General features: G+C 42.4%; 1 protein-coding gene and 1 long non-coding RNA gene across 3 annotated transcripts; both read left to right on the plus strand.

The window, feature by feature from the left end:
• The first annotated feature begins 217 nt into the window (after positions 1-217).
• LOC110970291 (transcription factor 7-like 1-A) lies at positions 218-24,356 on the plus strand. The gene is made up of 13 exons (XM_051938685.1): positions 218-1,381; positions 1,480-1,549; positions 3,211-3,353; positions 14,423-14,500; positions 17,950-18,067; positions 18,791-18,875; positions 19,297-19,371; positions 20,804-20,923; positions 21,025-21,030; positions 22,088-22,250; positions 22,328-22,435; positions 22,516-22,564; positions 23,708-24,356. The coding sequence occupies exons 1-13, from the start codon at positions 1,208-1,210 to the stop codon at positions 24,148-24,150; spliced, it is 1,632 nt and encodes a 543-aa protein (XP_051794645.1). The 5' UTR covers positions 218-1,207; the 3' UTR covers positions 24,151-24,356.
• LOC127530877 (uncharacterized) lies at positions 21,216-21,796 on the plus strand. 2 transcript variants are annotated; one of them, XR_007937625.1, is made up of 3 exons: positions 21,216-21,392; positions 21,459-21,623; positions 21,690-21,796. It is a non-coding gene; the product is annotated as an uncharacterized LOC127530877 (long non-coding RNA). The 2 variants fall into 2 exon arrangements; XR_007937624.1 differs by having other exon boundaries at positions 21,657-21,782.
• Positions 24,357-26,214: the final 1,858 nt, after the last annotated feature.

Here is a 26,214-nt window from a genome sequence, read left to right on the forward strand (position 1 = left end):
GGCTGTGTTTGTGGTTCTGGTTCTGGTTCTGGTTCAGACTGTGTTTGTGGTTCTGGTGCTGATTCTGGTTCTGGTTGTGGTTCTAGTTGTGGTTGTGGTTCTACTCTATCCCGGTAATGAACCAGCTGCGGTTAAACGGTCTGACTGCTCCTTTAAACGGTAAAGTGTCCGGGTCTCCGGTAACTCCTCCTCCGGCTCCAGCGGACTCTCCAACCTGTTGTTCCCGCTCTGGGATCAGTTGTTCGGGGGAAGCTGGAGGCTCCGGGCTGCCGCTCCGCCGATCCCGGGTCTGTACTGGCCGGTGCTCCGTCTTCTCCTTCCAGTGGAGGAACCCTCCGAGTCGCTCTCACGCCTCCGCACCGCAAAAAACGCCTCGAATCAGCAAAACTGTGCAAAAATGCGGAAACAGCCGTAGCGAAGAGCGCAGTTTGTGGGAATTATGCGCCGGCGGAGCGGAGCGGCGATGCGGGCATCAGAGCAGCGACGGGCCTCGACTTTCTCCGCCGGAGTTACCGCATCGAGGGGGACGTGAACTTTTCTGCCTCGGGTCGGTGTGGTCAGCGGGACGGTCTGGGTCGTGTTTACGGTGTTTTCTACCCGTCTGAGGGTTTTCTCGCCGCTGTTGCTGCAGTTTGCGGCAGTTTTCTCGGAGGAAAGTCGCTCCTGGAGCCGCTCTGGAATCCACCAACTGCCGGGGCGGATAGCTAGCTAGCCTGTTAGCTGCTTCCACAAAGACGTGTTTTATGTTTATTTGCCGGGAAAACCGAAAAAAATCCCCCAAAACTGGACTCTAACGGCGGCTGCAAGGACACAGCAGCCCGCTAACGGTAGCTGGACACTTTCGGTGCCGGTCTGACGGTGTTTTTTGGTTGTTTTCCCGACTAACGCGTCGCTGTTGCTGCAGTTTGCGGTAGTTTTCTCGGAGGAAAGTCGCTCCGGGAGCCGCTCAGGAATCCACAACTGCCGCGGCGGTTAGCTAGCTAGACTGTTAGCTACTTCCACAAAGACGTTTTTTATGTTTATTTAAAAACAAAACCGAGAAAATCCCCCAAAATTAGACTTTGGCGGCGGCTGTGAGGACTTACCAACCAGCTAACGGTAGCTGGACACTTTCGGTGCCAGTTTCACGGTGTTTTTCAGTTGTTTTCCCGACTTAACCTTGTTAGCATAAACTCAGTGTAAACTCAGCCCCAGCTAACGTCCCGACATGCCGCAGCTGAACCGGGCGGACGGGGACGACCTGGGGGCCAGCGACGAGCTGATCCCCTTCAAGGACGAGGGCGAGCAGGAGGAGAAGCGGAATGTGGCCGGACGGGACCTGGACGACGTCAAGTCCAGTCTGGTCAACGAGTCGGAGACCAACAGCGGGTCCGAGTCGGAGGTGAGTAGAAGCGGGTGAAGTCTGGAAGTTTGTCCGCAGGCTGCAACCGGCTGCTGCGGGCTTTTGTTCACCGGGATGTGTGTGTGCTTCTCCCGCAGGCGGACAGACGAACCAAGCCCGGTCCAGATGTGGAGAACCGGATCAGACACAGCCAGCTGTTTGAGGAAGGTAGGGAGACTTTTCTGGGGATTTTTGCTGTGTTTTTGTGGGTCTCAGGGGCGCAGAAACCCCCGCAGGTAAAAACCTTCCACACAGGTAATCCGGGATATTTAAATTTTAAAGAGTCCCAGGTGATCCAGAACAGGACTGGGACGCATCAGAACTTCAATATTCTCCTAAATGTGAAGCTTTACCACACCAAAAACCCAAAACAGTCAAATTAATATGCCATTAAATGACAAAACACGTGACTCAAGCTTTGTTTTTGTCATTGATTATCTAAAAAAATCCTGAACATTTAGTGTTTTTTTATGTGTGTAAATACACAAAAAAATGATAATAAATGAATCTCACGTTGAAAGATGTAAATAAATAACCTAAACTCTGCAGAATACATGCGATGCTTATCATTCACAGAGATCAGATTGTATTAAGTCATATTTCTAATGCATAATAATCCAAAAGAAAACAACAAAATGAACAGAAGTTTATTGTGTTTATTTCTGATTTCCTAAATAGTGAACATTCTGTCCTTTAGTTATAATCAGCTTTACAGACGGTAAAATTTGGACATTTTGGCTGCTGTTAGATCTGGATCTATCCTGTTTCCATGTCTGGGATAATTGGTTTAATAATTGTGTCATAATTTCAGTTTTACTAAAATTATGAGTTCAGTATCTCCAGAAATGCTTCAATGCAGTTTGATTTTGGTCATTTAATGTGTATAAAAAGTTAAATTCTGATTATTTGTCATGTTTTTATCATCGATTACTGGTTCCAGCTTCTGAAATGAGTCAGATTCCAACTTTTCTCAGTAAAAACTAATATTTTAGGAATATTTTAAATTATCATTGAAAAAAACGAGACGATAGAAGACGTCATTTTTCTGTCATGTCCATGTTTTGATGATTTATTTGACATTTTAAAAACTGAATCTGATATAGACATTGTAAAATAAACTCTGTCAGTGATCATCAGTTATCAGCTATTAAGTCAATTGTTCACTATTTTGATAATTGATTAATTGGTTTTTAGTAACTTTATAGATTAAAATAGTCTAAACTCCGTGATTTTAGCTTCTTAAGTGTTTTTTTCTGATTTATTTCCTCCTTTAAGACAGTAAACTGAAGATCTGTGAACTAAAGGAATTTGATCAACATTTTTCAAGATTTTCTGCCATTTTTGACCAAAAACTGATCAATTCGTCATTATTGGTTAAATAACTGTACAGTTCTAAATCTCGGTAAATTCTTGTAGCTGGTGAATAATTTTAACCCTTAAACTACTCTGTGTGATGGTTTGAGCCTGAAGTGGCTCTTTAACTGCGCTCTGTGTGGTATTAGAGCTCCTAAATGCAGTGAAAGCTGAGGTGCAGTAAGTGGACTTATTCTGTCAGAGTTCCCTGCAGAGCCGCCAGCTATGAGACTTTACTGCTGCTTTTACAAGCTGCTCAACAACAACTGCTCTCTGCATAACAACCCAACGGATCCTCGTGTTAATTAACTTTAAAAGGCTTTACAGATGCAGAACATGTGACCGAATGATGCTTTAAATCAGACAAATAATGCTCTCTAAACTTGCAGCAGCTCCAATTTTTAATCATTTTTGCAAAATACTTCCTGTTGACCCTAAACTCTGTGTTCATGTTGTTTTCTTCTGTTTGTCCTCAGCTCTGAGGAAGCAGCAGCAGGATGGAGGTCTGTTCCAGCCGTCTCCTTACGTCGGTTATCCCTTCTTCATGCTCCCAGACCTGGGGAACCTCTGCAGCCCCTACCTCACCGCTAACGGAGCGCTGGCACCGGGCGGACGAACGGTGAGATGGCTGGTTAGAGCTGCTGGTTAAAACTGGTTAGAGCTGCTGGTTAAAACTGGTTAGAGCTGCTGGTTAAAACTGGTTAGAGCTGCTGGTTAGAGCTGCTGGTTAAAACTGGTTAATGCTGCTAGTTACAGCTGGTCCTTATCGCTAGTTAAAGCTAGTTAAAGCTGGTTCTTATAGCTAGTTAAAGCTGGTTCTTATCGCTAGTTACAGCTGGTTCTTATAGCTAGTTACAGCTGGTTCTTATAGCTAGTTAAAGCTGGTTCTTATCGCTAGTTAAAGCTGGTTCTTATCGCTAGTTAAAGCTGGTTCTTATCGCTAATTAAAGCTGGTTCTTATCGCTAGTTACAGCTGGTTCTTATAGCTAGTTAAAGCTGGTTCTTATCGCTAGTTACAGCTGGTACTTATCGCTAGTTAAAGCTGGTTCTTATAGCTAGTTAAAGCTGGTTCTTATAGCTAGTTAAAGCTGGTTCTTATAGCTAGTTAAAGCTGGTTCTTATCGCTAGTTACAGCTGGTTCTTATAGCTAATTAGAGCTGGTTCTTATAGCTAGTTACAGCTGGTTCTTATAGCTAATTAGAGCTGGTTCTTATCGCTAGTTAAAGCTGGTTCTTATCGCTAATTAAAGCTGGTTCTTATCGCTAGTTACAGCTGGTTCTTATAGCTAGTTACAGCTGGTTCTTATAGCTAGTTAAAGCTGGTTCTTATCGCTAGTTAAAGCTGGTACTTATCGCTAGTTAAAGCTGGTTCTTATAGCTAGTTAAAGCTGGTTCTTATAGCTAGTTACAGCTGGTTCTTATAGCTAGTTAAAGCTGGTTCTTATCGCTAGTTAAAGCTGGTTCTTATAGCTAGTTAAAGCTGGTTCTTATCTCTGGTTAAAGCTGGTTCTTATCGCTAATTAAAGCTGGTTCTTATCGCTAGTTAAAGCTGGTTCTTATCGCTAGTTAAAGCTGGTTCTTATAGCTAGTTACAGGTGGTTCTTATCGCTAGTTAAAGCTGGTTCTTATCGCTAGTTAAAGCTGGTTCTTATCGCTGGTTAAAGCTGGTTCTTATAGCTAGTTAAAGCTGGTTCTTATAGCTAGTTAAAGCTGGTTCTTATCGCTGGTTAAAGCTGGTTCTTATCGCTAGTTAAAGCTGGTTCTTATCGCTGGTTAAAGCTGGTTCTTATCGCTAGTTAAAGCTGGTTCTTATCGCTAGTTAAAGCTGGTTCTTATAGCTAGTTAAAGCTGGTTCTTATAGCTAGTTAAAGCTGGTTCTTATAGCTAGTTAAAGCTGGGTAAATCTGCTTAGTGATGCTGGTTAAAGCTGGTTAACAAGCTGCTTCACTCTGTAATAAAACTGTGACCGACAGTCTGCAGAAATGATGAACTTTTAATGAACCAGATCGATATTTGAAGCTCGTTAATTTGTCAGATGTCAGTCAGGATTGTTCTTATTCTGATTAAAGAGTTTGAGAAGAAAAATCTGCTTTTTCTACATTTTAAAGTCTGTCAGATATTTCTGGGTTAGGGTTGGGAAAATGTAGTTGTTTTACGTCTTTTTGTGGTTGTTTGTCACATTTTAGTCATTTTCCAGTGTTGATGTGATCGTTTTACGTCTTCTTTTGGCTTTCTCTCCGCTCTGTGGAAACACTGCCTGCAGTTCAATAGAAAACTGGATTTTTATCTCTTATTTGTGTATCAAATGACTAAAGACTGTTTCTGTGACTGAGTTAAGTCTTTGTTTTGAGAGCTGCAGGTTCCACAGGTTCACACTGGTGAAGAACTTTATTTTCAGCCTGTTTCTAAACCAGCTGAGGGTGGATCACACTAACTGTTCAGGAATCAGGAGCACGTCTCCCAGGTTCAGATAAACCAGTAGAACCGTGTTAAACTGCAGAGTTAGTGGGTTTAAACCTCATGAGATTAACTGGTTAGTGCTGGGTGGTGTTCTGCTGTGTGTGATTGTGTAGCTGCAGTGTTGTTCTGCTGTGTGTCATTGTGTAGCTGCAGTGGGTGATTGTGTAGCTGTAGTGTGTGGTTGTGTAGCTGCAGTGTGTGGTTGTGTAGCTGCTGTGTGTGGTTGTGTAGCTGCTGTGTGTGGTTGTGTAGCTGCAGTGTGTGGTTGTGTAGCTGCAGTGTGTGGTTGTGTAGCTGTAGTGTGTGGTTGTGTAGCTGCAGTGTGTGATTGTGTAGCTGCAGTGTGTGGTTGTGTAACTGCAGTGATTGTGTAGCTGCAGTGTGTGGTTGTGTAGCTGCTGTGTGTGGTTGTGTAGCTGCAGTGTGTGGTTGTGTAGCTGCAGTGTGTGGTTGTGTAGCTGTAGTGTGTGGTTGTGTAGCTGCAGTGTGTGGTTGTGTAGCTGCAGTGTGTGGTTGTGTAGCTGCTGTGTGTGGTTGTGTAGCTGCTGTGTGTGGTTGTGTAGCTGCTGTGTGTGGTTGTGTAGCTGCAGTGTGTGGTTGTGTAGCTGTAGTGTGTGGTTGTGTAGCTGCAGTGTGTGGTTGTGTAGTTGTAGTGTTGTTCTACTGTGTGTGATTGAGTAGCTGCAGTGTGTGGTTGTGTAGTTGTAGTGTGTGGTTGTGTAGTTGTAGTGTGTGGTTGTGTAGCTGCTGTGTGTGGTTGTGTAGCTGCTGTGTGTGGTTGTGTAGCTGCCGTGTGTGGTTGTGTAGCCGCTGTGTGTGGTTGTGTAGCCGCTGTGTGTGGTTGTGTAGCCGCTGTGGTTGTGTAGCTGCTGTGTGTGGTTGTGTAGCTGCTGTGTGTGGTTGTGTAGCTGCTGTGTGTGGTTGTGTAGCTGCTGTGTGTGGTTGTGTAGCTGCCGTGTGTGGTTGTGTAGCTGCCGTGTGTGGTTGTGTAGCTGCCGTGTGTGGTTGTGTAGCTGCCGTGTGTGGTTGTGTAGCTGCTGTGGTTGTGTAGCTGCTGTGTGTGGTTGTGTAGCTGCTGTGGTTGTGTAGCTGCTGTGTGTGGTTGTGTAGCTGCCGTGTGTGGTTGTGTAGCCGCTGTGTGTGGTTGTGTAGCCGCTGTGTGTGGTTGTGTAGCCGCTGTGTGTGGTTGTGTAGCTGCTGTGGTTGTGTAGCTGCTGTGTGTGGTTGTGTAGCTGCCGTGTGTGGTTGTGTAGCTGCCGTGTGTGGTTGTGTAGCTGCCGTGTGTGGTTGTGTAGCTGCCGTGTGTGGTTGTGTAGCTGCCGTGTGTGGTTGTGTAGCTGCTGTGGTTGTGTAGCTGCTGTGTGTGGTTGTGTAGCTGCTGTGGTTGTGTAGCTGCTGTGTGTGGTTGTGTAGCCGCTGTGTGTGGTTGTGTAGCCGCTGTATGTGGTTGTGTAGCCGCTGTGTGTGGTTGTGTAGCCGCTGTGTGTGGTTGTGTAGCTGCTGTGGTTGTGTAGCTGCTGTGTGTGGTTGTGTAGCTGCTGTGGTTGTGTAGCTGCTGTGTGTGGTTGTGTAGCTGCAGTGTGTGGTTGTGTAGCTGCTGTGGTTGTGTAGCTGCTGTGTGTGGTTGTGTAGCTGCTGTGTGTGGTTGTGTAGCTGCAGTGTGTGGTTGTGTAGCTGCCGTGTGTGGTTGTGTAGCTGCCGTGTGTGGTTGTGTAGCTGCCGTGTGTGGTTGTGTAGCTGCCGTGTGTGGTTGCGTAGTTGTAGTGTTGTTCTACTGTGTGTGGTTGTGTAGCTGCCGTGTGTGATTGTGTAGCTGCAGTGTGTGGTTGTGTAGTTGTAGTGTGTGGTTGTGTAGTTGTAGTGTTGTTCTACTGTGTGTGGTTGTGTAGCTGCCGTGTGTGGTTGTGTAGCTGCCGTGTGTGGTTGTGTAGCTGCCGTGTGTGGTTGTGTAGCTGCCGTGTGTGGTTGTGTAGCTGCCGTGTGTGGTTGTGTAGCTGCCGTGTGTGGTTGTGTAGCTGCCGTGTGTGGTTGTGTAGCCGCTGTGGTTGTGTAGCCGCTGTGTGTGGTTGTGTAGCTGCTGTGGTTGTGTAGCTGCTGTGTGTGGTTGTGTAGCTGCAGTGTGTGGTTGTGTAGCTGCTGTGTGTGGTTGTGTAGCCGCTGTGTGTGGTTGTGTAGCCGCTGTGTGTGGTTGTGTAGCTGCTGTGGTTGTGTAGCTGCTGTGTGTGGTTGTGTAGCTGCTGTGTGTGGTTGTGTAGCTGCTGTGTGTGGTTGTGTAGCTGCAGTGTGTGGTTGTGTAGCTGCTGTGTGTGGTTGTGTAGCTGCTGTGTGTGGTTGTGTAGCTGCTGTGTGTGGTTGTGTAGCTGCAGTGTGTGGTTGTGTAGCTGCAGTGTGTGGTTGTGTAGCTGCTGTGTGTGGTTGTGTACTGCTGTGTGTGGTTGTGTAGCTGCAGTGTGTGGTTGTGTAGCTGCTGTGTGTGGTTGTGTAACTGCTGTGTGTGGTTGTGTAGCTGCAGTGTGTGGTTGTGTAGCTGCTGTGTGTGGTTGTGTAGCTGCAGTGTGTGGTTGTGTAGCTGCTGTGTGTGGTTGTGTAGCTGCTGTGTGTGGTTGTGTAGCTGCTGTGTGTGGTTGTGTAGCTGCAGTGTGTGGTTGTGTAGCTGCAGTGTGTGGTTGTGTAGCTGCTGTGTGTGGTTGTGTACTGCTGTGTGTGGTTGTGTAGCTGCAGTGTGTGGTTGTGTAGCTGCTGTGTGTGGTTGTGTAACTGCTGTGTGTGGTTGTGTAGCTGCTGTGTGTGGTTGTGTAGCTGCTGTGTGGGTGCAGATGGAGGCTGAGGCAGGTCCAGACTTGGTCCTGCAGCTCCAGTCAGCAGCAGATTATCTTCAGCAGCGTGTTGCTCAACTTCAGGTTTTCTGGAGGCTGATCCGGATTACAGCCGGACCGGAGGACGCTTTAACAGGCCGGCTGATCTGAAAGTTGAGGAATTAAAGTGCGTTTAAAGCAGAAAAATAAAATGTTGTTGCAGAGGGAAGTTGGTGAGCTCAGGCTCAGTGTTGTTGTGGAGCAAAACCAGGAGATAGACTGCAGCAGAACTCAGGTCCTGTTGGTTTGTTTTTAACTATTAGAGCACGTGTTGTTTTCAGTGTTCAGTCTGCAGAATTATAATAAACGTTTCAGGATTTAGTTGGTAAATTAAAAGTGTTTTTCACTAAAGGAGAGGGGACTGAGAAATGTCTTCAGTTAGAATGATGGAAAGCAGTGAGAAAGCTGAATAAATGTAATTATTTGTTGTCTAAAAGTGAAAGTAAAATATGGATCAGCACGTCCAGCACGGGTCCAAGTAGGAAAATGGTTAAATATACTCGACATACTGCCGATATTTAAATATTTCTATAAGTTCTACAAACTCGCTGAGACACGTTTGTTTAGTTTTTGTCATTTTTTTGTTTTGTGTTTAGTTTTTGTCATTTTTTGTATCATCTTGGTCTTTTGTGTCTCAGTGTGTTCATATTGTGTCTTGTTTACGTTGTTTTGGCTCAGTTTTGTTTCATTTTTTCTAATTTTTCATCTCCTGTCATTTTTCGATTCATTTTTTGTAGTTTTGTGTTTACTTTTTGTTGTTTTCTATCTTGGTTTTTATCATTTTTCTGTCTCTTTTGTGTCGTATTGTGTATTGTTTACGTTGTTTTGGGTCAGTTTTGTCTCTTTTTCTGTGATTTTTCGTCTTCTGACATTCTGTGTCTTGTTTTATTGTTTTGTGTCATTTTGTGTGTTGCTTATTGTTTTTCTTTTGTCTCCACATACTGTAGATATTTAACTATTTTTACGGCTTCAACAAACTCGTCTCGTTTTTGTTGTTCTCTGTCTTGTTTTTGGCCACATTTGAATGATTTTTTGTCATATTTTAGTCATCTTACATCTTTTCGGGCTCCTTTAGCGTCACATTTTAATAACTTTACGTCTTTCTGGGCTTGTTTCGTGTCACATTTTAGTCATTTTACGTTGTTAATGTGGTTGTTTTCCATCTTTTTGTGGCCGTCTGCTCTCTGCTTTGTGGAAACGATGCCTGCAGTTTAACAGAAAACTCAGATTTTTCTCTCATTTCTCGTCGTGGATTCTTATTTGCACTGAATAGCACAGATATTTTAGTTTTTCCAGGATCTTGCAGCTTATTTTTGGCATTTTGTTTTACATGAAATGAATAGAATGAAGTGATTCTGATGAAATGTTCATATTTTGGTTTATTTTCGTGGTTAAACAGCACGCCACACTTTACAAAGTTGAACACCGGGTCATTTGTTCTGCTTTTCCAGTTTCTGGCTGTGACAGACCGTGGAGTTTTGGCAGTTTTTTTTTCAGACGCTCATATTTCCGACCACACACTGTCATGTCAGCGGTTTGTTTTTACATCTGTCTTCACTAAAAAGCTCTTATTTGTGTAGAAAACGACTAAAGACTGTTTAGTGACTGACTTAAGTCTTAGTTTTGTTTCCACATGTTCACACTGGTGGAGGAGGCGTTGGACAAAGAGAGGAAAGTGTGTTTGCTGCACGTCTTGTGTTTAGAATGAGTCGTAATGATGCTTCAGCTGCATCCAGACCATAATAAGCCCAACACTGAGGAATGCAGGTGTTTGCATGAGCAGGTTGAGCTGAGCTTAGTTCACACAGGAAACAGTGTAAGCAAAGCAGAGCAGGACAGAAACCACTGATCAGATCAGACCAACGCTTTGGTGTCTGAGCTGAAAACACGTTTATCATTGATGATCCAATCAACCAAAGCTGCAGTAAGGGTAGTAAACTTAATGTACCATAATTACTGGGGATATTTCCATAGAGGTGGGTCCAGATTTATCACTTTAATGGACTTTTTCAGAACTTCATCAGTCCAGCAGACAGAACCAGGACATTTAGGAGGAGAAACATCTGAGTTCTGGTAGAAACTGAGACCAGATCAGTTTAAATCCATCCAGGAGTGTCAGACTAAAGCTAATCAAAACGTCTGAGTCATTTTGTGAAACGTTTTTCATTTTGAGCTTCTTTTTTTCATTGTAGACTAGATTTGTCAGTTTTGCAAATTCTGAGGAGGTCAGAGGTGTTTTTTTTTTTTAAGATGATGGTGAATATAAATGAATATAAATGTCAATAACCAGTTTAACGTCACATATGATGAATCAAATCAGCTCATTTTAACTGTAGTCATTTAAATATCTCCGTTTCAGGACAGAAATCCACTCAGTGGTTCTGAGTTTACCTTCCCTCGGTCGTTTTCTATCGGCTCTGTTCTCGGTCGTTTTCTATCGGCTCTGTTCTCGGTCGTTTTCTATCGGCTCTGTTCTCGGTCGTTTTCTATCGGCTCTGTTCTCGGTCGTTTTTTATCGGCTCTGTTCTCGGTCGTTTTCTATCGGCTCTGTTCTCGGTCGTTTTTTATCGGCTCTGTTCTCGGTCGTTTTCTATCGGCTCTGTTCTCGGTCGTTTTCTATCGGCTCTGTTCTCGGTCGTTTTTATCGGCTCTGTTCTCGGTCGTTTTCTATCGGCTCTGTTCTCGGTCGTTTTCTATCGGCTCTGTTCTCGGTCGTTTTCTATCGGCTCTGTTCTCGGTCGTTTTCTATCGGCTCTGTTCTCGGTCGTTTTCTATCGGCTCTGTTCTCGGTCGTTTTCTATCGGCTCTGTTCTCGGTCGTTTTCTATCGGCTCTGTTCTCGGTTTCTACGGCTCTGTTCTCGGTCGTTTTCTATCGGCTCTGTTCTCGGTCGTTTTCTATCGGCTCTGTTCTCGGTCGTTTTCTATCGGCTCTGTTCTCGGTCGTTTTTTATCGGCTCTGTTCTCGGTCGTTTTTATCGGCTCTGTTCTCGGTCGTTTTCTATCGGCTCTGTTCTCGGTCGTTTTCTATCGGCTCTGTTCTCGGTCGTTTTCTATCGGCTCTGTTCTCGGTCGTTTTCTATCGGCTCTGTTCTCGGTCGTTTTCTATCGGCTCTGTTCTCGGTCGTTTTCTATCGGCTCTGTTCTCGGTCGTTTTCTATCGGCTCTGTTCTCGGTCGTTTTCTATCGGCTCTGTTCTCGGTCGTTTTCTATCGGCTCTGTTCTCGGTCGTTTTCTATCGGCTCTGTTCTCGGTCGTTTTCTATCGGCTCTGTTCTCGGTCGTTTTCTATCGGCTCTGTTCTCGGTCGTTTTTATCGGCTCTGTTCTCGGTCGTTTTTTATCGGCTCTGTTCTCGGTCGTTTTTTATCGGCTCTGTTCTCGGTCGTTTTTTATCGGCTCTGTTCTCGGTCGTTTTCTATCGGCTCTGTTCTCGGTCGTTTTTTATCGGCTCTGTTCTCGGTCGTTTTTTATCGGCTCTGTTCTCGGTCGTTTTCTATCGGCTCTGTTCTCGGTCGTTTTTTATCGGCTCTGTTCTCGGTCGTTTTCTATCGGCTCTGTTCTCGGTCGTTTTCTATCGGCTCTGTTCTCGGTCGTTTTCTATCGGCTCTGTTCTCGGTCGTTTTCTATCGGCTCTGTTCTCGGTCGTTTTTATCGGCTCTGTTCTCGGTCGTTTTCTATCGGCTCTGTTCTCGGTCGTTTTCTATCGGCTCTGTTCTCGGTCGTTTTCTATCGGCTCTGTTCTCGGTCGTTTTCTATCGGCTCTGTTCTCGGTCGTTTTCTATCGGCTCTGTTCTCGGTCGCTCTGTTCTCGGTCGTTTTCTATCGGCTCTGTTCTCGGTCGTTTTCTATCGGCTCTGTTCTCGGTCGTTTTTTATCGGCTCTGTTCTCGGTCGTTTTCTATCGGCTCTGTTCTCGGTCGTTTTCTATCGGCTCTGTTCTCGGTCGTTTTCTATCGGCTCTGTTCTCGGTCGTTTTCTATCGGCTCTGTTCTCGGTCGTTTTCTATCGGCTCTGTTCTCGCTGTTTCAGAGGAAGGAGGATGATAAACTGGTGCCAGGATGGAGCCCAGTGGAGGTGAACAGTGGTGTTTACCTGGACGCTACCTGAACCATCATCCAGGTGTTTACTGATGGATGCAGGCAGGAGGAAACCTGTAGAGGAAACCTGTAGAGGAAACCTGTAGAGGAAACCTGTCTGCTCACCTCCTCCTGAGCCGTCACACAGCAAACGCCTCCAGATACTCACAACACAAACTGATGAAACACAGTCAGTACAGACAGAACAAACAAACCAGGACCACCACTTTATTTATTCATCTATAAAGTAAAAAAAAAGAATAAATGAGTGTTTAAAGTAGGAGCAGATTCACTGACATCACTTCATTCTACGTGTTCAGTTTCACAAATCACCAAAAGAATGATGTTTGTTTCTAATTCTGCTCAAAAACAGCTAAAAATGATTGTTGAATCCTCTGTTAAAGTGCATGAATAGTGTAGAATTAGAAACTGAAAGGAGTCTTAAAAAGTTTAATCTTTTCATTTTCACGTTGTCTGTGGAGCCTTTTTAATAGAAATGACAGAAAATGCAGTTATTAAGGTTTTGTTCTGCAGAACAGTCTGAGCTTGTTTCTAAAATAAAAGCAGCAAATGACCAAAATATGACACACATTATAGTTGTTTTGTGTCAATGTTAGTAGTTTTTACATAATTATGGGGTTGTTTTGTCACATTTTAGTTGTTTTACATCTTTTTGGGGTTGTTTTGTGTCACATATTTGCTATTGTGTGTTGTTTGTGTCACATTTTGGTCGTTTTACTTGTTTTTGTGGTTGTTTTGTGTCACGTTGGAGTTGTTTTTACATCTTTTTGTGTTCTTGGTCACATTTCAGTCCTTTTCTGTGTTTTTGGGGTTGTTTTGTGTCATATTTGTCATTTTTGTGGTTGTTTTATGTCTTTTTGTGGTTGTCTACCTTCTGCTGTGTGGAAACACTGCCTGTACCCTGAAAAACTGAAAAGAAAATACTTGAGAACGTTTAGAGGGTTAGTTTGCTGATTTAAAACTCATTTATTTGACTTAGGTCAGCTGTGTTGGTGTTTGCTGTGTTTTTATGTCCAGTTGTTTCATTCAGTTTGTCAGATTTAGTTGTTTTAATCAGCTGTAGGACGTCTGTGGACTCATTCTGTTGGATGTTTCCTTTATTCCTTTGTGTTTTTCTTTTTACTTGCCGTGTTTTTGTCCTTTAAATCCACTAAAACTCCCTTTAATGAGCTTCCTGCTCAGCCGACCAGCTGAAGCTCCGTCTTTTAGCTTTAGTGTAGAAATGTTTGGGTGGAGGTGGACTCGGTCATGCAGGTTCTCACAGCGTCACACCTGAGCAGCACTGAAAGAACCACGGAGGTCTGAGCACAGATGAGATAAGTCACTCCCTAAAAAGGTTTCTGCTTGTTTAGTTAAAGGCTGCACAATCCCAGAATTGTCCTGTGAGTCTTAAAATACCAGCAGGATGTGCAGCCGAGCCGCGACATACATCAGAACGTAAAGTGAACTCAGAGTTCACTGCAGTCAGCTGGACGTAAATAGAAACGGCTACTTAGAGAGTGGAAAGGCTGTAAACGTTCATGTCGGCCTTTGGAGCTGTAGAATATTGTGGACATATGTTCTGTTCAGTAACGTCTATCAACGCTTCCTGGAGCAAAATCTGTCGAGTTTCAGCTTCCTCCTCAAACTTCATGTCCGTGCACCAGTTACAGCATCTTATTTTGCTTCTTTTTATAAAAATAAAAACACATTGGGAGCAATAATATGATATTATTGCTCCCAATGTGTTAAAAATAATGAGTACAGATAGCAAAAAGATGGAAAACAACTAATGTGACAAAACAACCACCACAAAAAGATGTAAAAATGACTCAAATGTGACATAAAACAACCACAAATGGACATAAAATGACAGAAATGTGACAAAACAACCACAAAAGAACAGAAAATGACAGAAATGTGACATAAAACAACCACAAAAGGACATAAAATGACAGAAATGTGACAAAACAACCACAAAAGGACATAAAATGACAGAAATGTGACATAAAACAACCACAAAAGGACATAAAATGACAGAAATGTGACATAAAACAACCACAAAAGGACATAAAATGACAGAAATGTGACATAAAACAACCACAAAAGGACATAAAATGACAGAAATGTGACATAAAACAACCACAAAAGGACATAAAATGACAGAAATGTGACAAAAAACAACCACAAAGATGTCAAATGGCTGGACCCGAATATTCGTCCCCCTCCCCATAGCTGATAATCAGTAAATCTTGAGGTCTTCTGATCTAACTTTGTGTTTCTGCCTCTTTTCTCCACAGTATCTCCCGTTCCAGTGGCCTCTGCTGGACGTTCCTGGAAGATCAGCGATCAGAGACTCTACGACTCCGACTCACCTGGTAACCCCTGCTTTAACCATCACTGAACCATCTGTTCCTTCTGCTGTTTAATCATGATTATCAGTTACTGGGAATTATCTGTACTGTTGATCCTGACTCAGTCCTCACTCAGGTTTTAAAGAGAATTCATGGTTTCACCTGCAGCTTTTGGCACGATTCTCTAAAAAAGGCCAACAATGACTAAAAAGTTTTCTGCGGCCGATATAAACAGATGAATGTGTGAAAGCTTTTCCCCAATATTAGATTTGTCGTCTTTTCCCCAGAGATGCAGTTTTACACCTTAGTGACCTAAAGGAAAATTAAACTTAAAAAATAATTATTTTTATAATTCTAATTTTACATGTTTTTACAGAAAAAATATAAATCTGTGCTTTTCTGGATGGTAATTCATTTTTTAAGAATCATTTTTTTTACTGTATTTAAATCATAAAAAAGCTGCACACGCACACCTTACCTTTATTTGAATGAAAAAATTATATGTTTAACCCAATATATAGATAGATCGATAAACGTCTGTTCAGAGCTGAAACGGTATTATATCTCTCTCTATTTTCTTAGTTTTATTCTGCTGCAGCTCCTCAGGTTGAGTCCAGTTTCTACATCTGATAACTTTCAGGAATTTGTGGCCGTTGTTCCACTTTGACGGATGAAAACCTCGATGATTCTGGGAGATAAACTCCTCCGATTATCAGTGGACTTTCTGGTGAAACAGGGATTTTAAACTTCCTGGAGAACTTCTTTACAGTAAATCCAAACAGAATTATTAGTTTCTGTTTGTGGCAGTAGGTGAAAGTTAAAACTCCAAATAAACCAGACTAACCTGATAGTAGAAGAAAAGTAAAGTTTGATGTGAACATTTAAATGTCTACAATAAAAACAAACATTTAAAGAGGATTTCTCTCTTTTAGATCGTTTTCTCTTCCTGGAGTTGCTGCTGTCGGCCTCTAGAGGGCAGCAACTCTCCTATATTAAAAAAATATAAACATTAAGATAAACAAAACAAAACAACCCAAAACTGTAAATATAGTCCACACAAAAAATCGACAGAAATTCGTTCTTTTTTTAAGAAAAAGATCACTGTTTTTACTGTATTTGAGTCTTTAAAAATATACACATATATCCACATATTTGGCATTATTTAAATGATATTTATTTGAATGTAATAACTGTTATTTTGCATGTTTTTCTTGATTGTTAAATGACAGATAGCATCTCATAAAATCTCCAAAAAATTAATAATTTACATGTAAAATATTTGACAAACGAAACACAGGCCGAAACTATAAATGTGATCCACACTAAAAAAAAATCTGTATTTTAATAGATAGAAATTCATTTTTCCACCAATATTGCAGTAATTTTACTGTATTTAAATCAGAAAAAATATACACATATTTGACATTATTTGAATGAATAATTATTTATGTTTAACACCAAACAATACTTACAATTACTGTTATTTTACTCATTTTTCCAGATTTTTTAAGCTTAGAAATAATATTTCATTAAATAATAAAGAAATTACATTGTTGCAAAAAATAATAACAAAAAGGTCAACATTGTAAATATTCCTCCAGCTAAAAGATAAAAACAATAATAAATCTGTATTTTTATAGATTGTATGTGATATTTCAGTTTTTCTTTTTTAATAAATTTGCAAAAATTTCGACATTTCTGTTTTTTTTCTGTCAAGATGGGGTGCTGAGTGTACATTAATGATAAATAAAATGAACTTTTTTGATTTTGGCAAATGGCTGCAATGACACAGAGTGTGAAAAAATTCAAGGGGTCTGAATACTTTCCATACCCACTGTAGATAGATAGATAATGTTAGTAAACACTTTTATTTCAATCTGCTGAGATCTACTGTGTGGGGTGCCTCAAGGCTCCGTCCTGGGCCCTATTTTATTTTTACTGTACTTGATCCCCCTGGGTAAGATCATCCAAAGGTTTAGGGATGTTTCTTACCACTTGTATGCCGATGACATCCAGCTCTATTGTTCTTTTAAACCGGCTGAGATAAAGAAGCTCGATTCCTTTTCCATTGTTTGGCAGAAATAAAACAATGGCTTAGTGAAAATTCTCTTCTGCTCAACGCAGACAAAACTGAAACACTTGTCGCCCCTGATGTCTCAATTCCAGGGATCAAACAGTACCTTGGTGACTTAGGGCAGTCTGCTAAATCGAGTCTTACAAATTTGGCTGTTTTCCTTGATAAAGACATGTCTCTAGTGCAGCACTGTAAGCAGCTGATAAGAAAATGTTTCTTTCAACTAAGAAAAATCTCTAAACTCAGGAAAATGGTCTCATGTAATGATTTAGAGCTCATCGTTCATGCTTTTGTTTCATCACGTTTAGACTACTGTAACAGCTTGTTTTCATGTCTGAACAAGGGGGAGCTTTCGAGGCTGCAACTTGTGCAAAACTCTGCAGCGAGAATTTTGACCCGCACAAACAGGCGGACTCACATTAGGGCTGGACCCAGATAGCCCGAATATCCGAATATTTGTTCGCTACAGCACTATCTGGATATTAATTTGGTATCCGAATATTCGCCCCCCTCCTCCCCCCCGTCGTCGGACGTCACCGGGCGGAAAGAATATTCAGCATTACTGTCTTCCCTCCGCCTTCAGCCCACATCGGCTCATCTCGTCGTGTGATCACATAAACATATTCACATATGTCTATAACATATATACATATGTCTATGTGATCACCCCCTCCTCCCCCCAGACAAAAATATTCGGAGCTCGTCTCTTCCCTGCGCCTTCGGCCCATTTGGGCTCATCCCGCCGTGTTCTTCGGCTCATTTTGGCTCATCCATTCATGTTTGTAAACACCACCTGAATGTCCGGGTTGCTGCCGACTCTGACGTCACGCTTCACTTCGTTGCATAAACACAAGACAAGATGCTGAAGACCGGTGTTTGGGAATTCTTCAGTTTACTAAAGGCTAAACGAGGGCAAAATGTGGACCCGGGAGACCAGACGAACGGATCCGACTATTCGCGCTGTCTCCGCCGCCGCCGAATGATCTCCCGCTCTCTCTCCGCTCAGTTGCGTCTGTTGACGCTTTTAAAATTCAACTTAAAACCTTCTTGTTTGCTCCAGCATTCGCTTAGTTTCTGGGGCTGTTATGATCTTATTTTTAGTGTTGACTATTTCTGTGCATTTAATTGTTGTTTTTTATTCATGCTGTGAAGCACTTTGTGGCTCTCTGTCTGTGAAAGGTGCTATATAAATAAAATTTACTTACGTACTTACTTAGATAGATAATGTTAGTAAACACTTTTATTTTATTTCAATCTGCTGAGATCGTATTCTTGCAGCTACTTTCACAGATTTTCCGGTTCTTAAACATTCTAACATTCCGTATTTTTTTCTGGAACCTTGCTGCCTGTTTTTATTTATTTTAAATCACAGTTATTGTTGGTTTCTGCTGTGCTTCAGTCCAGCAGCGTTCCTGTCGTCCAGCATCCTCAGCTCGGACATCTCCATCCTCTGCTGTCCTACAGCCCCGAGGCCTTCTCTCCTCAGAGAGCCTCACCTGGATTCTCTCCTGACGCAGGTGAGCTGCTTATCACAGTTTATAAAACCTTATAACAGCTCATCACAGCTCATCACAGTTTATAACAGCTCATCACAGTTTATAACAGCTCATCACAGTTTATAGCAGCTCATCACAGCTCATCACAGTTTATAGCAGCTCATCACAGTCTATAACAGCTCATCACAGTCTATAACAGCTCATCACAGTTTATAACAGCTCATCACAGTTTATAACAGCTCATCACAGTTTATAACAGCTCATCACAGTTTATAGCAGCTCATCACAGCTCATCACAGTTTATAACAGCTCATCACAGCTCATCACAGCTCATCACAGTCTAACAGCTCATCACAGTCTATAACAGCTCATCACAGCTCATCACAGTCTATAACAGCTCATCACAGTCTGTAACAGCTCATCACAGTCTGTAACAGCTCATCACAGTCTGTAACAGCTCATCACAGTCTATAACAGCTCATCACAGCTCATCACAGTCTATAACAGCTCATCACAGTCTATAACAGCTCATCACAGTCTGTAACAGCTCATCACAGTCTGTAACAGCTCATCACAGTCTATAACAGCTCATCACAGCTCATCACAGTCTATAACAGCTCATCACAGTCTATAACAGCTCATCACAGTCTATAACAGCTCATCACAGTTTATAGCAGATCATCACATAGAGCAGCTCTGGTCCTGGTTCTAGCTGAGACTCACCTGTACCTGTCCTGTGTTCAGCAGGGGTGTCCAGGACGCCTCATGCTGCCTGTTATCCTGTTTCACCAGGAGGGATTTCACCGATGCACCATCCTCTGGGCTGGCTGTACGTACGACGGTTACACTAACCAGATCAAGCTTTTGCGACGTAAAATATAAATATTTGTAAAGATGTTTGTGAAGTTTTAGCTTCATATGTTTTGAGATATTTTTAATAATCTGCTCGTCAACCAACTTTGATCAGGTTTTTTTCTCTTATTAAATCTGAGTTTGTTTGATCAACATCTGAGCAACTATTAAAGATAAAAACCTGAAATGTTCTGTAGCTTAAATTTCACAGATATCTTTATAAGTATTTCTATTTTATGCTATTAAAGTAACCCTAACCCTTCTGCTGCTTGGACAGAATAACTGAGCTCCTTCTTTATGCTGCTCAGATATTTGTGCATTAAAATCAAATAAAACCTTAAACTTCCTCAGTAGATCCTCCAGGACTTCACATCTGACGGTTGTTTGTGTTTCTCCAGTCAGAGTCAGACCATGTATCCCATCGCTGGAGGATTCTCACCTGCAGCTCTGGCCATGAACGCCTCCATGTCCAGGTGAGTCTGGAACCAGACAGGAACCAGACACAGGGATGGGAATTTTCTGCGGATCCGTGGAATTCCGCGGATTTTATCATTGCCAGGGTCATTCTTGTGAATCGTCTAAATTCGAGGAGAAAATTTTTTTGGGGGGTGAGGTATGTTTATGGTCGGCTGCTAATATCCACCGCGCTGAATGCTAGCTGCCACTCAGTGAGAGCAGTCATGTACAGTACTGTAATCGAATCACCATGAAGTGTGGAGTCCAGGGATGGGAATTTTCCGCGGATCCGCGGATTTCCGCGGATTTCATTTCAAGTTTGAACACTTTATTGTCGCTGATACTCCCGCGAGATGGTAACGACGTTAACGATAGCTTGTTAACGACGATTGTAAACAGCCTAGCGATTGGAAGTCGCAGCGCCGCCGCTGCACACATATCTCTTGCCCCCCCCCCCCCCCCCCGTCAACAACTTTCCACTGGAATCAGAACTTGCTGATCCCATCCCTGCAGACAGGAAACAAACTATAAACAGACTTTAATTTGACACCTGCCAGCTCATAACAAACATAAAATGCATTAAAACTGAATTTTTAATAAATTCAAACTGCAGAGCGACATGCAGTAGCTGCTTCCACCACCAGGGGTCAGTCAGGATGCAGATAAATTAGAGGAATTAATCCGACTGATGCATTGTGGGTAATTTTTAGCTGTAATGTTGCTAAAGCCAGTCATAGTTTTTTATTATCGGCTCTTAAAGTGTTTGGTTTTAATTTCTGGTTGAATTCATTTTTGTTTTTCTTTAGGTTTTTTTTCGAGCTGAAATATAAAAAAAAAAAAAATGAAGTCAGAATATTTTGATAATAATCTTAAAAATGTTGGAGATGAAGTCAAATTTCCTGGAAATGCTCATAAATATATGATGATACTCATAAATTTATAATTTTATGAGACTTAATTATTAATATTTCAAGAATAAAGGTTTCAAAACTGAAAGTTACATCATTTTTAAAAAATGAAGTCTAAACTTTTACAACAAAACCTAAAAATATACAAAGAAAAGACGATATTTCAGGCATGAGGTCAATGTTTGGAGAGAAAATGTACAAGTTTGGGGAAGAAGTTTCAAGAATCAAACTATCAGGAAACAAGTCACTGTATTTTGAGGATAAAGTCAAAATATTAATATTATTGATGTGTGTGTTTTAGAACAAATTATGATATTTCAAGAATAAAGTTTTTGGGAAAGAGAAAGTTAAAACATAAGTTAATAATTCAGACATAAAATCAGTTTTTATGATAAATATTTGACATTTATTTACCTGCATTTTGAGAATAAGGTCATATAATTTAAAGCTGTTTAGTTGTGTTGTTGCTTGCAGCTGTACAAAGACAAAGGTCTGAAATCTTCAATATTAATATGAATATTATGGTGTGTTTTGTTGTCAGCCTGGTTTCCAGCAGCTTCTCTCCTCGTCTGGTTCCGACTCCTCAGTCTTCGGTTCCTCGTCCGGCCATCGTCCAAACGTCGATCAAACAGGAACCAGGAAGCAGCAGCAGCCGACTGAGGTAACGGGAGCATTATTTATCATTTATAATAATAATACATCTGATCAAACTGCCTGTCAGAGTTCTACCTTCATACTGGGAATATTTCCAGAGTTCCACAGAGGAAGGTCCAGATTTATCCCTTTTTAATGGACTTTTTCCATCATTTCCGAGCCAATCCAGCTGTCGGTAGGTCTGCTCTAGAACTTTCTCCAGTTGTTGGTAGGTCTGCTCTAGAACTTTCTCCAGTTGTTGGTAGGTCTGCTCTAGAACTTTCTCCAGTTGTTGGTAGGTCTGCTCTAGAACTTTCTCCAGTTGTCGGTAGGTCTGCTCTAGAACTTTCTCCAGTTGTCGGTAGGTCTGCTCTAGAACTTTCTCCAGTTGTCGGTAGGTCTGCTCTAGAACTTTCTCCAGTTGTCGGTAGGTCTGCTCTAGAACTTTCTCCAGCTGTCGGTAGGTCTGCTCTAGAACTTTCTCCAGCTGTCGGTAGGTCTACTCTAGAACTTTCTCCAGTTGTCAGTAGGTCTACTCTAGAACTTTCTCCAGCTGTCGGTAGGTCTACTCTAGAACTTTCTCCAGCTGTCGGTAGGTCTGCTCTAGAACTTTCTCCAGCTGTCGGTAGGTCTGCTCTAGAACTTTCTCCAGTTGTCGGTAGGTCTGCTCTAGAACTTTCTCCAGTTGTCGGTAGGTCTGCTCTAGAACTTTCTCCAGCTGTCGGTAGGTCTACTCTAGAACTTTCTCCAGTTGTCAGTAGGTCTACTCTAGAACTTTCTCCAGCTGTCGGTAGGTCTACTCTAGAACTTTCTCCAGCTGTCGGTAGGTCTACTCTAGAACTTTCTCCAGTTGTCGGTAGGTCTGCTCTAGAACTTTCTCCAGTTGTCGGTAGGTCTACTCTACAACTTTCTCCAGCTGTCGGTAGGTCTGCTCTAGAACTTTCTCCAGTTGTCGGTGGGTCTGCTCTTGAACTTTCTCCAGGAGACGTTCTCCTCTCTGGATTTCAAGAACCAGGAACTCTGGAAATATTCCCAGTATGAAGGTAGAACTCTGATCATTGATAAAGTTCGTGCAGATGAAGAACCAGATGTTCTGAGGAGGTCTTTTTCTAGTATTTCATGTCTTCACAGCTCCTGTCTGTGTCTGCATATCCACGTTCTCTCTAACTGTTTTCTTGTTTTCCTGCAGCAGGTCGATGTCTGACGTCCAGCAGGACAAAGAGGAGGAGAAGAAGCCTCACATCAAGAAGCCTCTGAACGCCTTCATGCTGTACATGAGAGAAGAACGACCCAAAGTGGTGTCTCAGTGCAAAGTGAAGGAGAGCGCCACCATCAACCAGATCCTGGGCCAGCGGGTCGGTTCTACAGCTGATCAGGCTGCTCTAGAGGAGCTGTTGTAAACTTACTAACCTTCAGCTTGTTGTCTCCTCAGTGGCATTCTCTGTCCAAAGAAGAACAGTCCAAATACTACGAACTGGCCCGAAAGGAGAGGCTGGTGCACTCCAAGCTCTACCCCGGCTGGTCGGCCAGAGACAACTACGTAAGAAAACCCCCAAACTCACAGCCGTAAACAGCGAGTCCAGCTTCCATCAGCTCACATCTGCTGTTTGTTCTGTTCAGGGCAAGAAGAAGAAGAGGAAGAGAGCCAAAGGAGAAGCTGAGCTGGAAGGTGAGATCAGATCTACAGCAGAAACACCACCACCATTCTGCAACATTTCAAAACAAAACAGGTGATGTGACAATATAAAGACAGAAATTACCACAAAAATATACAAAAAGATCACTGAAAGACACAAAGGTCCCCCAAAATGATGAAAAAGCACAAGAAAAACTGACAAAATTACTACAAAAAGAGGCAAATTTATTACAAAAAGGTAGCCTAGCCGCGCTAGACAACCCACGGCAACGAATTTAATTCTCTGCCAGGGTGGGTCTAGTTACCCTCCATAAGGCTCGAGGCTGGATTCTCCTAAAACTGGCCGGACCAATCACCATGAAGTGTAGAGTCAGAAGGCGGCGTAACTAAGTGACGACAGAGGCGCGACGATTCTGACAGAAACAACCGGCGCACAATAAACAGTTATCTTTAGACTCGGCTTTGGCCACAGCCCTTAAAGATTTGAAGCTAAAATTCAACTTGAAAGATAAACAAAGGACGGCACTGAAGTGTTTCATTGAGAAGAAAGACGTATTTGGACTTATGCCGACGGGATATGGCAAATCCTTAATATACCAGTTGGCTCCGCTGGTTGGGAAGCTAATGGGACTTAGCCACAATCCGCCGGCGCTCTAGGAACTCCATCAGCCTATTCGTTGCACTGATTGGTTGTATACCTACCCAATTGCTGCAGAGTGATTTGAAAGACGACCTTTTAGCCCGCCTCTCTCCCTGTCGAGCGGTCGACCCTTGTGCCTTCAGAACATGGGTCTAGCGCAGCTAGGCTAACAAAAAGGTGCAAAATCACAACAAAAACGCACAAAAATATCACTTAAAGACACAAAATTGCCACTAAAGGGGGAAAAATCGCAAAAAAAAGGCAAATTTACCACAAAAAGATGCAAAATCATAACAAAAATGTACAAAAATACCATTGAAAACACGAAAATGCCTTTATTTTATGAAAAATTCCAACAAAACCACTCAAAATGACCACTTAGACACTAACTTGCTCCAAAATGGTGAAAAATTTCAACAAATACACAAAATCACGACAGAAAGAAGCACATTTATCACAAAAAGATACAACCAGGTCAGTGTTTATTTTCATCTTTAGCTTCCAGGTGACTAATGACGTCTTTGTTTGTTTTTCAGTTGCCATGGCGATGCCTGCAGACGACTTCCCCCCTCAGCTGAAGCGACCTCGTGACGAGCCGCCTCCGCACACGCTCAGTCCGCTCCCTCAGACGTCCCGGCCTCACCCGCCTCACCCTCCTCCCTCCGTCTCCCACCTGACACACTCCCACCTGTCCCAGGCTAGCCCCGCCTCCTCCCTGGACTCCCCGGCCACGCCCACCGCGGCGCTGGCGTCCCCCGCCGCTCCGGCCGCCTCCCACACCGAGCTCAGCCAATCCACGTCTCCGTACTCCGAGCAGCTGCAGCCGCTGTCTCTCACCACCAAACCTCACCGGACCGCCTCCAGCTGTGGCTCCGCCCCCTCACCGCTGCCCTTCCTGGTCCCGCCTCCTACCTCTGCCCACCAATCAGCAGCTCACGGTGCCTTAACGCAGCCGCTCCGGAGAACCAATCGGCTGTGAGCGGCACCACAGGACCACCTCCTTTGTAAAGCTTTTATAGACGCATCACGTTTTCTACTCCTTTAATTGGTCAATATTTGACTGCATCTCTGACATCATCACCTGTATTTTTGTCACTTTTTCTAAGAACTAGAAACAATGTTCTGATGGTTCTAAATCTATTTTCTGGTTCCTCTTTGTGTTAATAAACCTTCACTGAGTTCTGACCTGCCTCCTCCGTCATGATGGGATGTCTGAACTTTATTAACAGGAAGAACCGGACAGGAAGTTAGTGGAACTCTGAATCCATTTCAGATGCTTCAGGCTTTCTGTGAGATCACACAACAGTTCTAAAACATTCTACAGGATTCTGTAAGATTCTAATCCAGAACAGAACGTTGTTAAATTAAGATTCTGACCAAAACATTCCAACATTTAAATCCTAACATTAAATATGTAAAAACTAGAATCTCAGTCTGGTCCAACGTTAACCCATCAGGTTCTACTGATATTAGAGCTTCAACAGGTGGAGAAATGTGGACCAGAGGCTGGATTTTAGTAGAAACATGGATCCATACACAGATATAAACACGAACAGGAACTTTCTGGAGACACTGGACCAGCCTGGACTGGAGGTTTACCAATATTTTTCCATTTTCAAGAACCAGTAATTAAACATTTATCCTCTGCTGGATCCGTTCAATCATTGGATTGATTTCATAACTGCAGAGATTGAACCATTTAAATGCTTTCTCAGGTGTTTTTTTTTTTTTGGGGGGGGGGTGAAAATACAAAAACTCAAGTTGGAAAACATGAGTTTCTGAAATTTCAGCTAAAATATTTTGCAGAACTTTTGGGTTCCACCAGCTAACGTTAACACCTTCCATCTTCTATTCAGAGAACAGTCAGTCATCAGCGTACAGAACAACATCCACTGAACTTCACTGACGTTAACCATTAACTTAAGACTCTACAGCAGTTATTCTACACATTTTGAATCATTTTGGATACATTTTGAGTTCTTTTCTACAAATTTGGAGTCATTTTAGACAAATATTAAGTAAATTTGGTCAAATTTCAAGTGCTTTTGGACAAATATTCAGTAATAGTGGACAACTCAGTTAAATTTGGACTAATTCTCGGTCATTTTAGGCGAATTTTAAATCATTTTGGCCAATTTTGAGTTTTTTTGGACAAATATTCAGTCATTTTGGCCAATTAGGGTTGTTTTGTGCAAATTTTGAGTCATTTTATTCACTTTTCTTAGAGAAAAGAGTCAACATCCGCTGAACTTCACATGGTAAAATGGTTGTATTTATATAGCACTTTACATGATACATCACATTCACACACTGATGGCGGAAGCTGCTAACCACGACCCATCAGGAGCAATTAGGGGTTCTGTGTCTTACTCAGGGACACCTCGACATGAACACGACAGGCCGAGGATCGAACCGCAACCTTCCAGTTACAAGACGGCCACTCTACCCACTGAGCCATGCTGCCCCCAGTTTAACCATTAACTTAAAACTCTGGGAGTCATTTTAGACATTTTAACTCATTATGGACAAAATTAGAGTCATTCTGGATACATTCTGAATGATTAGGTTCAAATTGTGAGTCACTGGACAAAAATTTTGTAATTTTTGGACAATTTTTGAGTAAATTTGGTCAAATTTTGAGTTCTTTTGGACAAATGTTCAGTCATTTGGGATAATTTGGGTGATTTTCTACAAACGAGTGATTTTGAGCACATTTTAAATAATTTTGGACAGTTTGGGTCATCTTTTTTATCTTGCTGAAATATTGAGCACTTTTATTCCATTTTCAATAATTAATATTGTCCTCTGCTGGATCCATTCAGTCATTCTGATCTGATCAAACTATTCTGAAAACATTTCATGGCTCTTGGAGTTTTATTTCTGGAGACACTGAACCATTAAAACAGCTTCTCAGGCACTTTTTTATGGTGAAAATACAAAAATTCTCTCATCTAAAAACACACTACATTTCACAGATTTACTTTTGAGTCCCAAATAACAGAAACATGAAGTGATTCTGAGGCGCTGCAGGAACGCGTTTCCT

This window comes from Acanthochromis polyacanthus, chromosome 18 (assembly GCF_021347895.1).
Source record: "Acanthochromis polyacanthus isolate Apoly-LR-REF ecotype Palm Island chromosome 18, KAUST_Apoly_ChrSc, whole genome shotgun sequence".
NCBI lineage: Eukaryota > Metazoa > Chordata > Actinopteri > Pomacentridae > Acanthochromis > Acanthochromis polyacanthus.

Coding starts and splice junctions, on each gene's coding strand:
- LOC110970291 (XM_051938685.1), top strand. CDS start 1,208: ATGCCGCAGCTGAACCGGGCGGACGGGGACGACCTGGGGGCCAGCGAC. Junction 3,354..14,422: donor TGGCACCGGGCGGACGAACG/GTGAGATGGCTG, acceptor TTTTCTCCACAG/TATCTCCCGTTCCAGTGGCC. Junction 18,068..18,790: donor TGGATTCTCTCCTGACGCAG/GTGAGCTGCTTA, acceptor TCCTGTGTTCAG/CAGGGGTGTCCAGGACGCCT.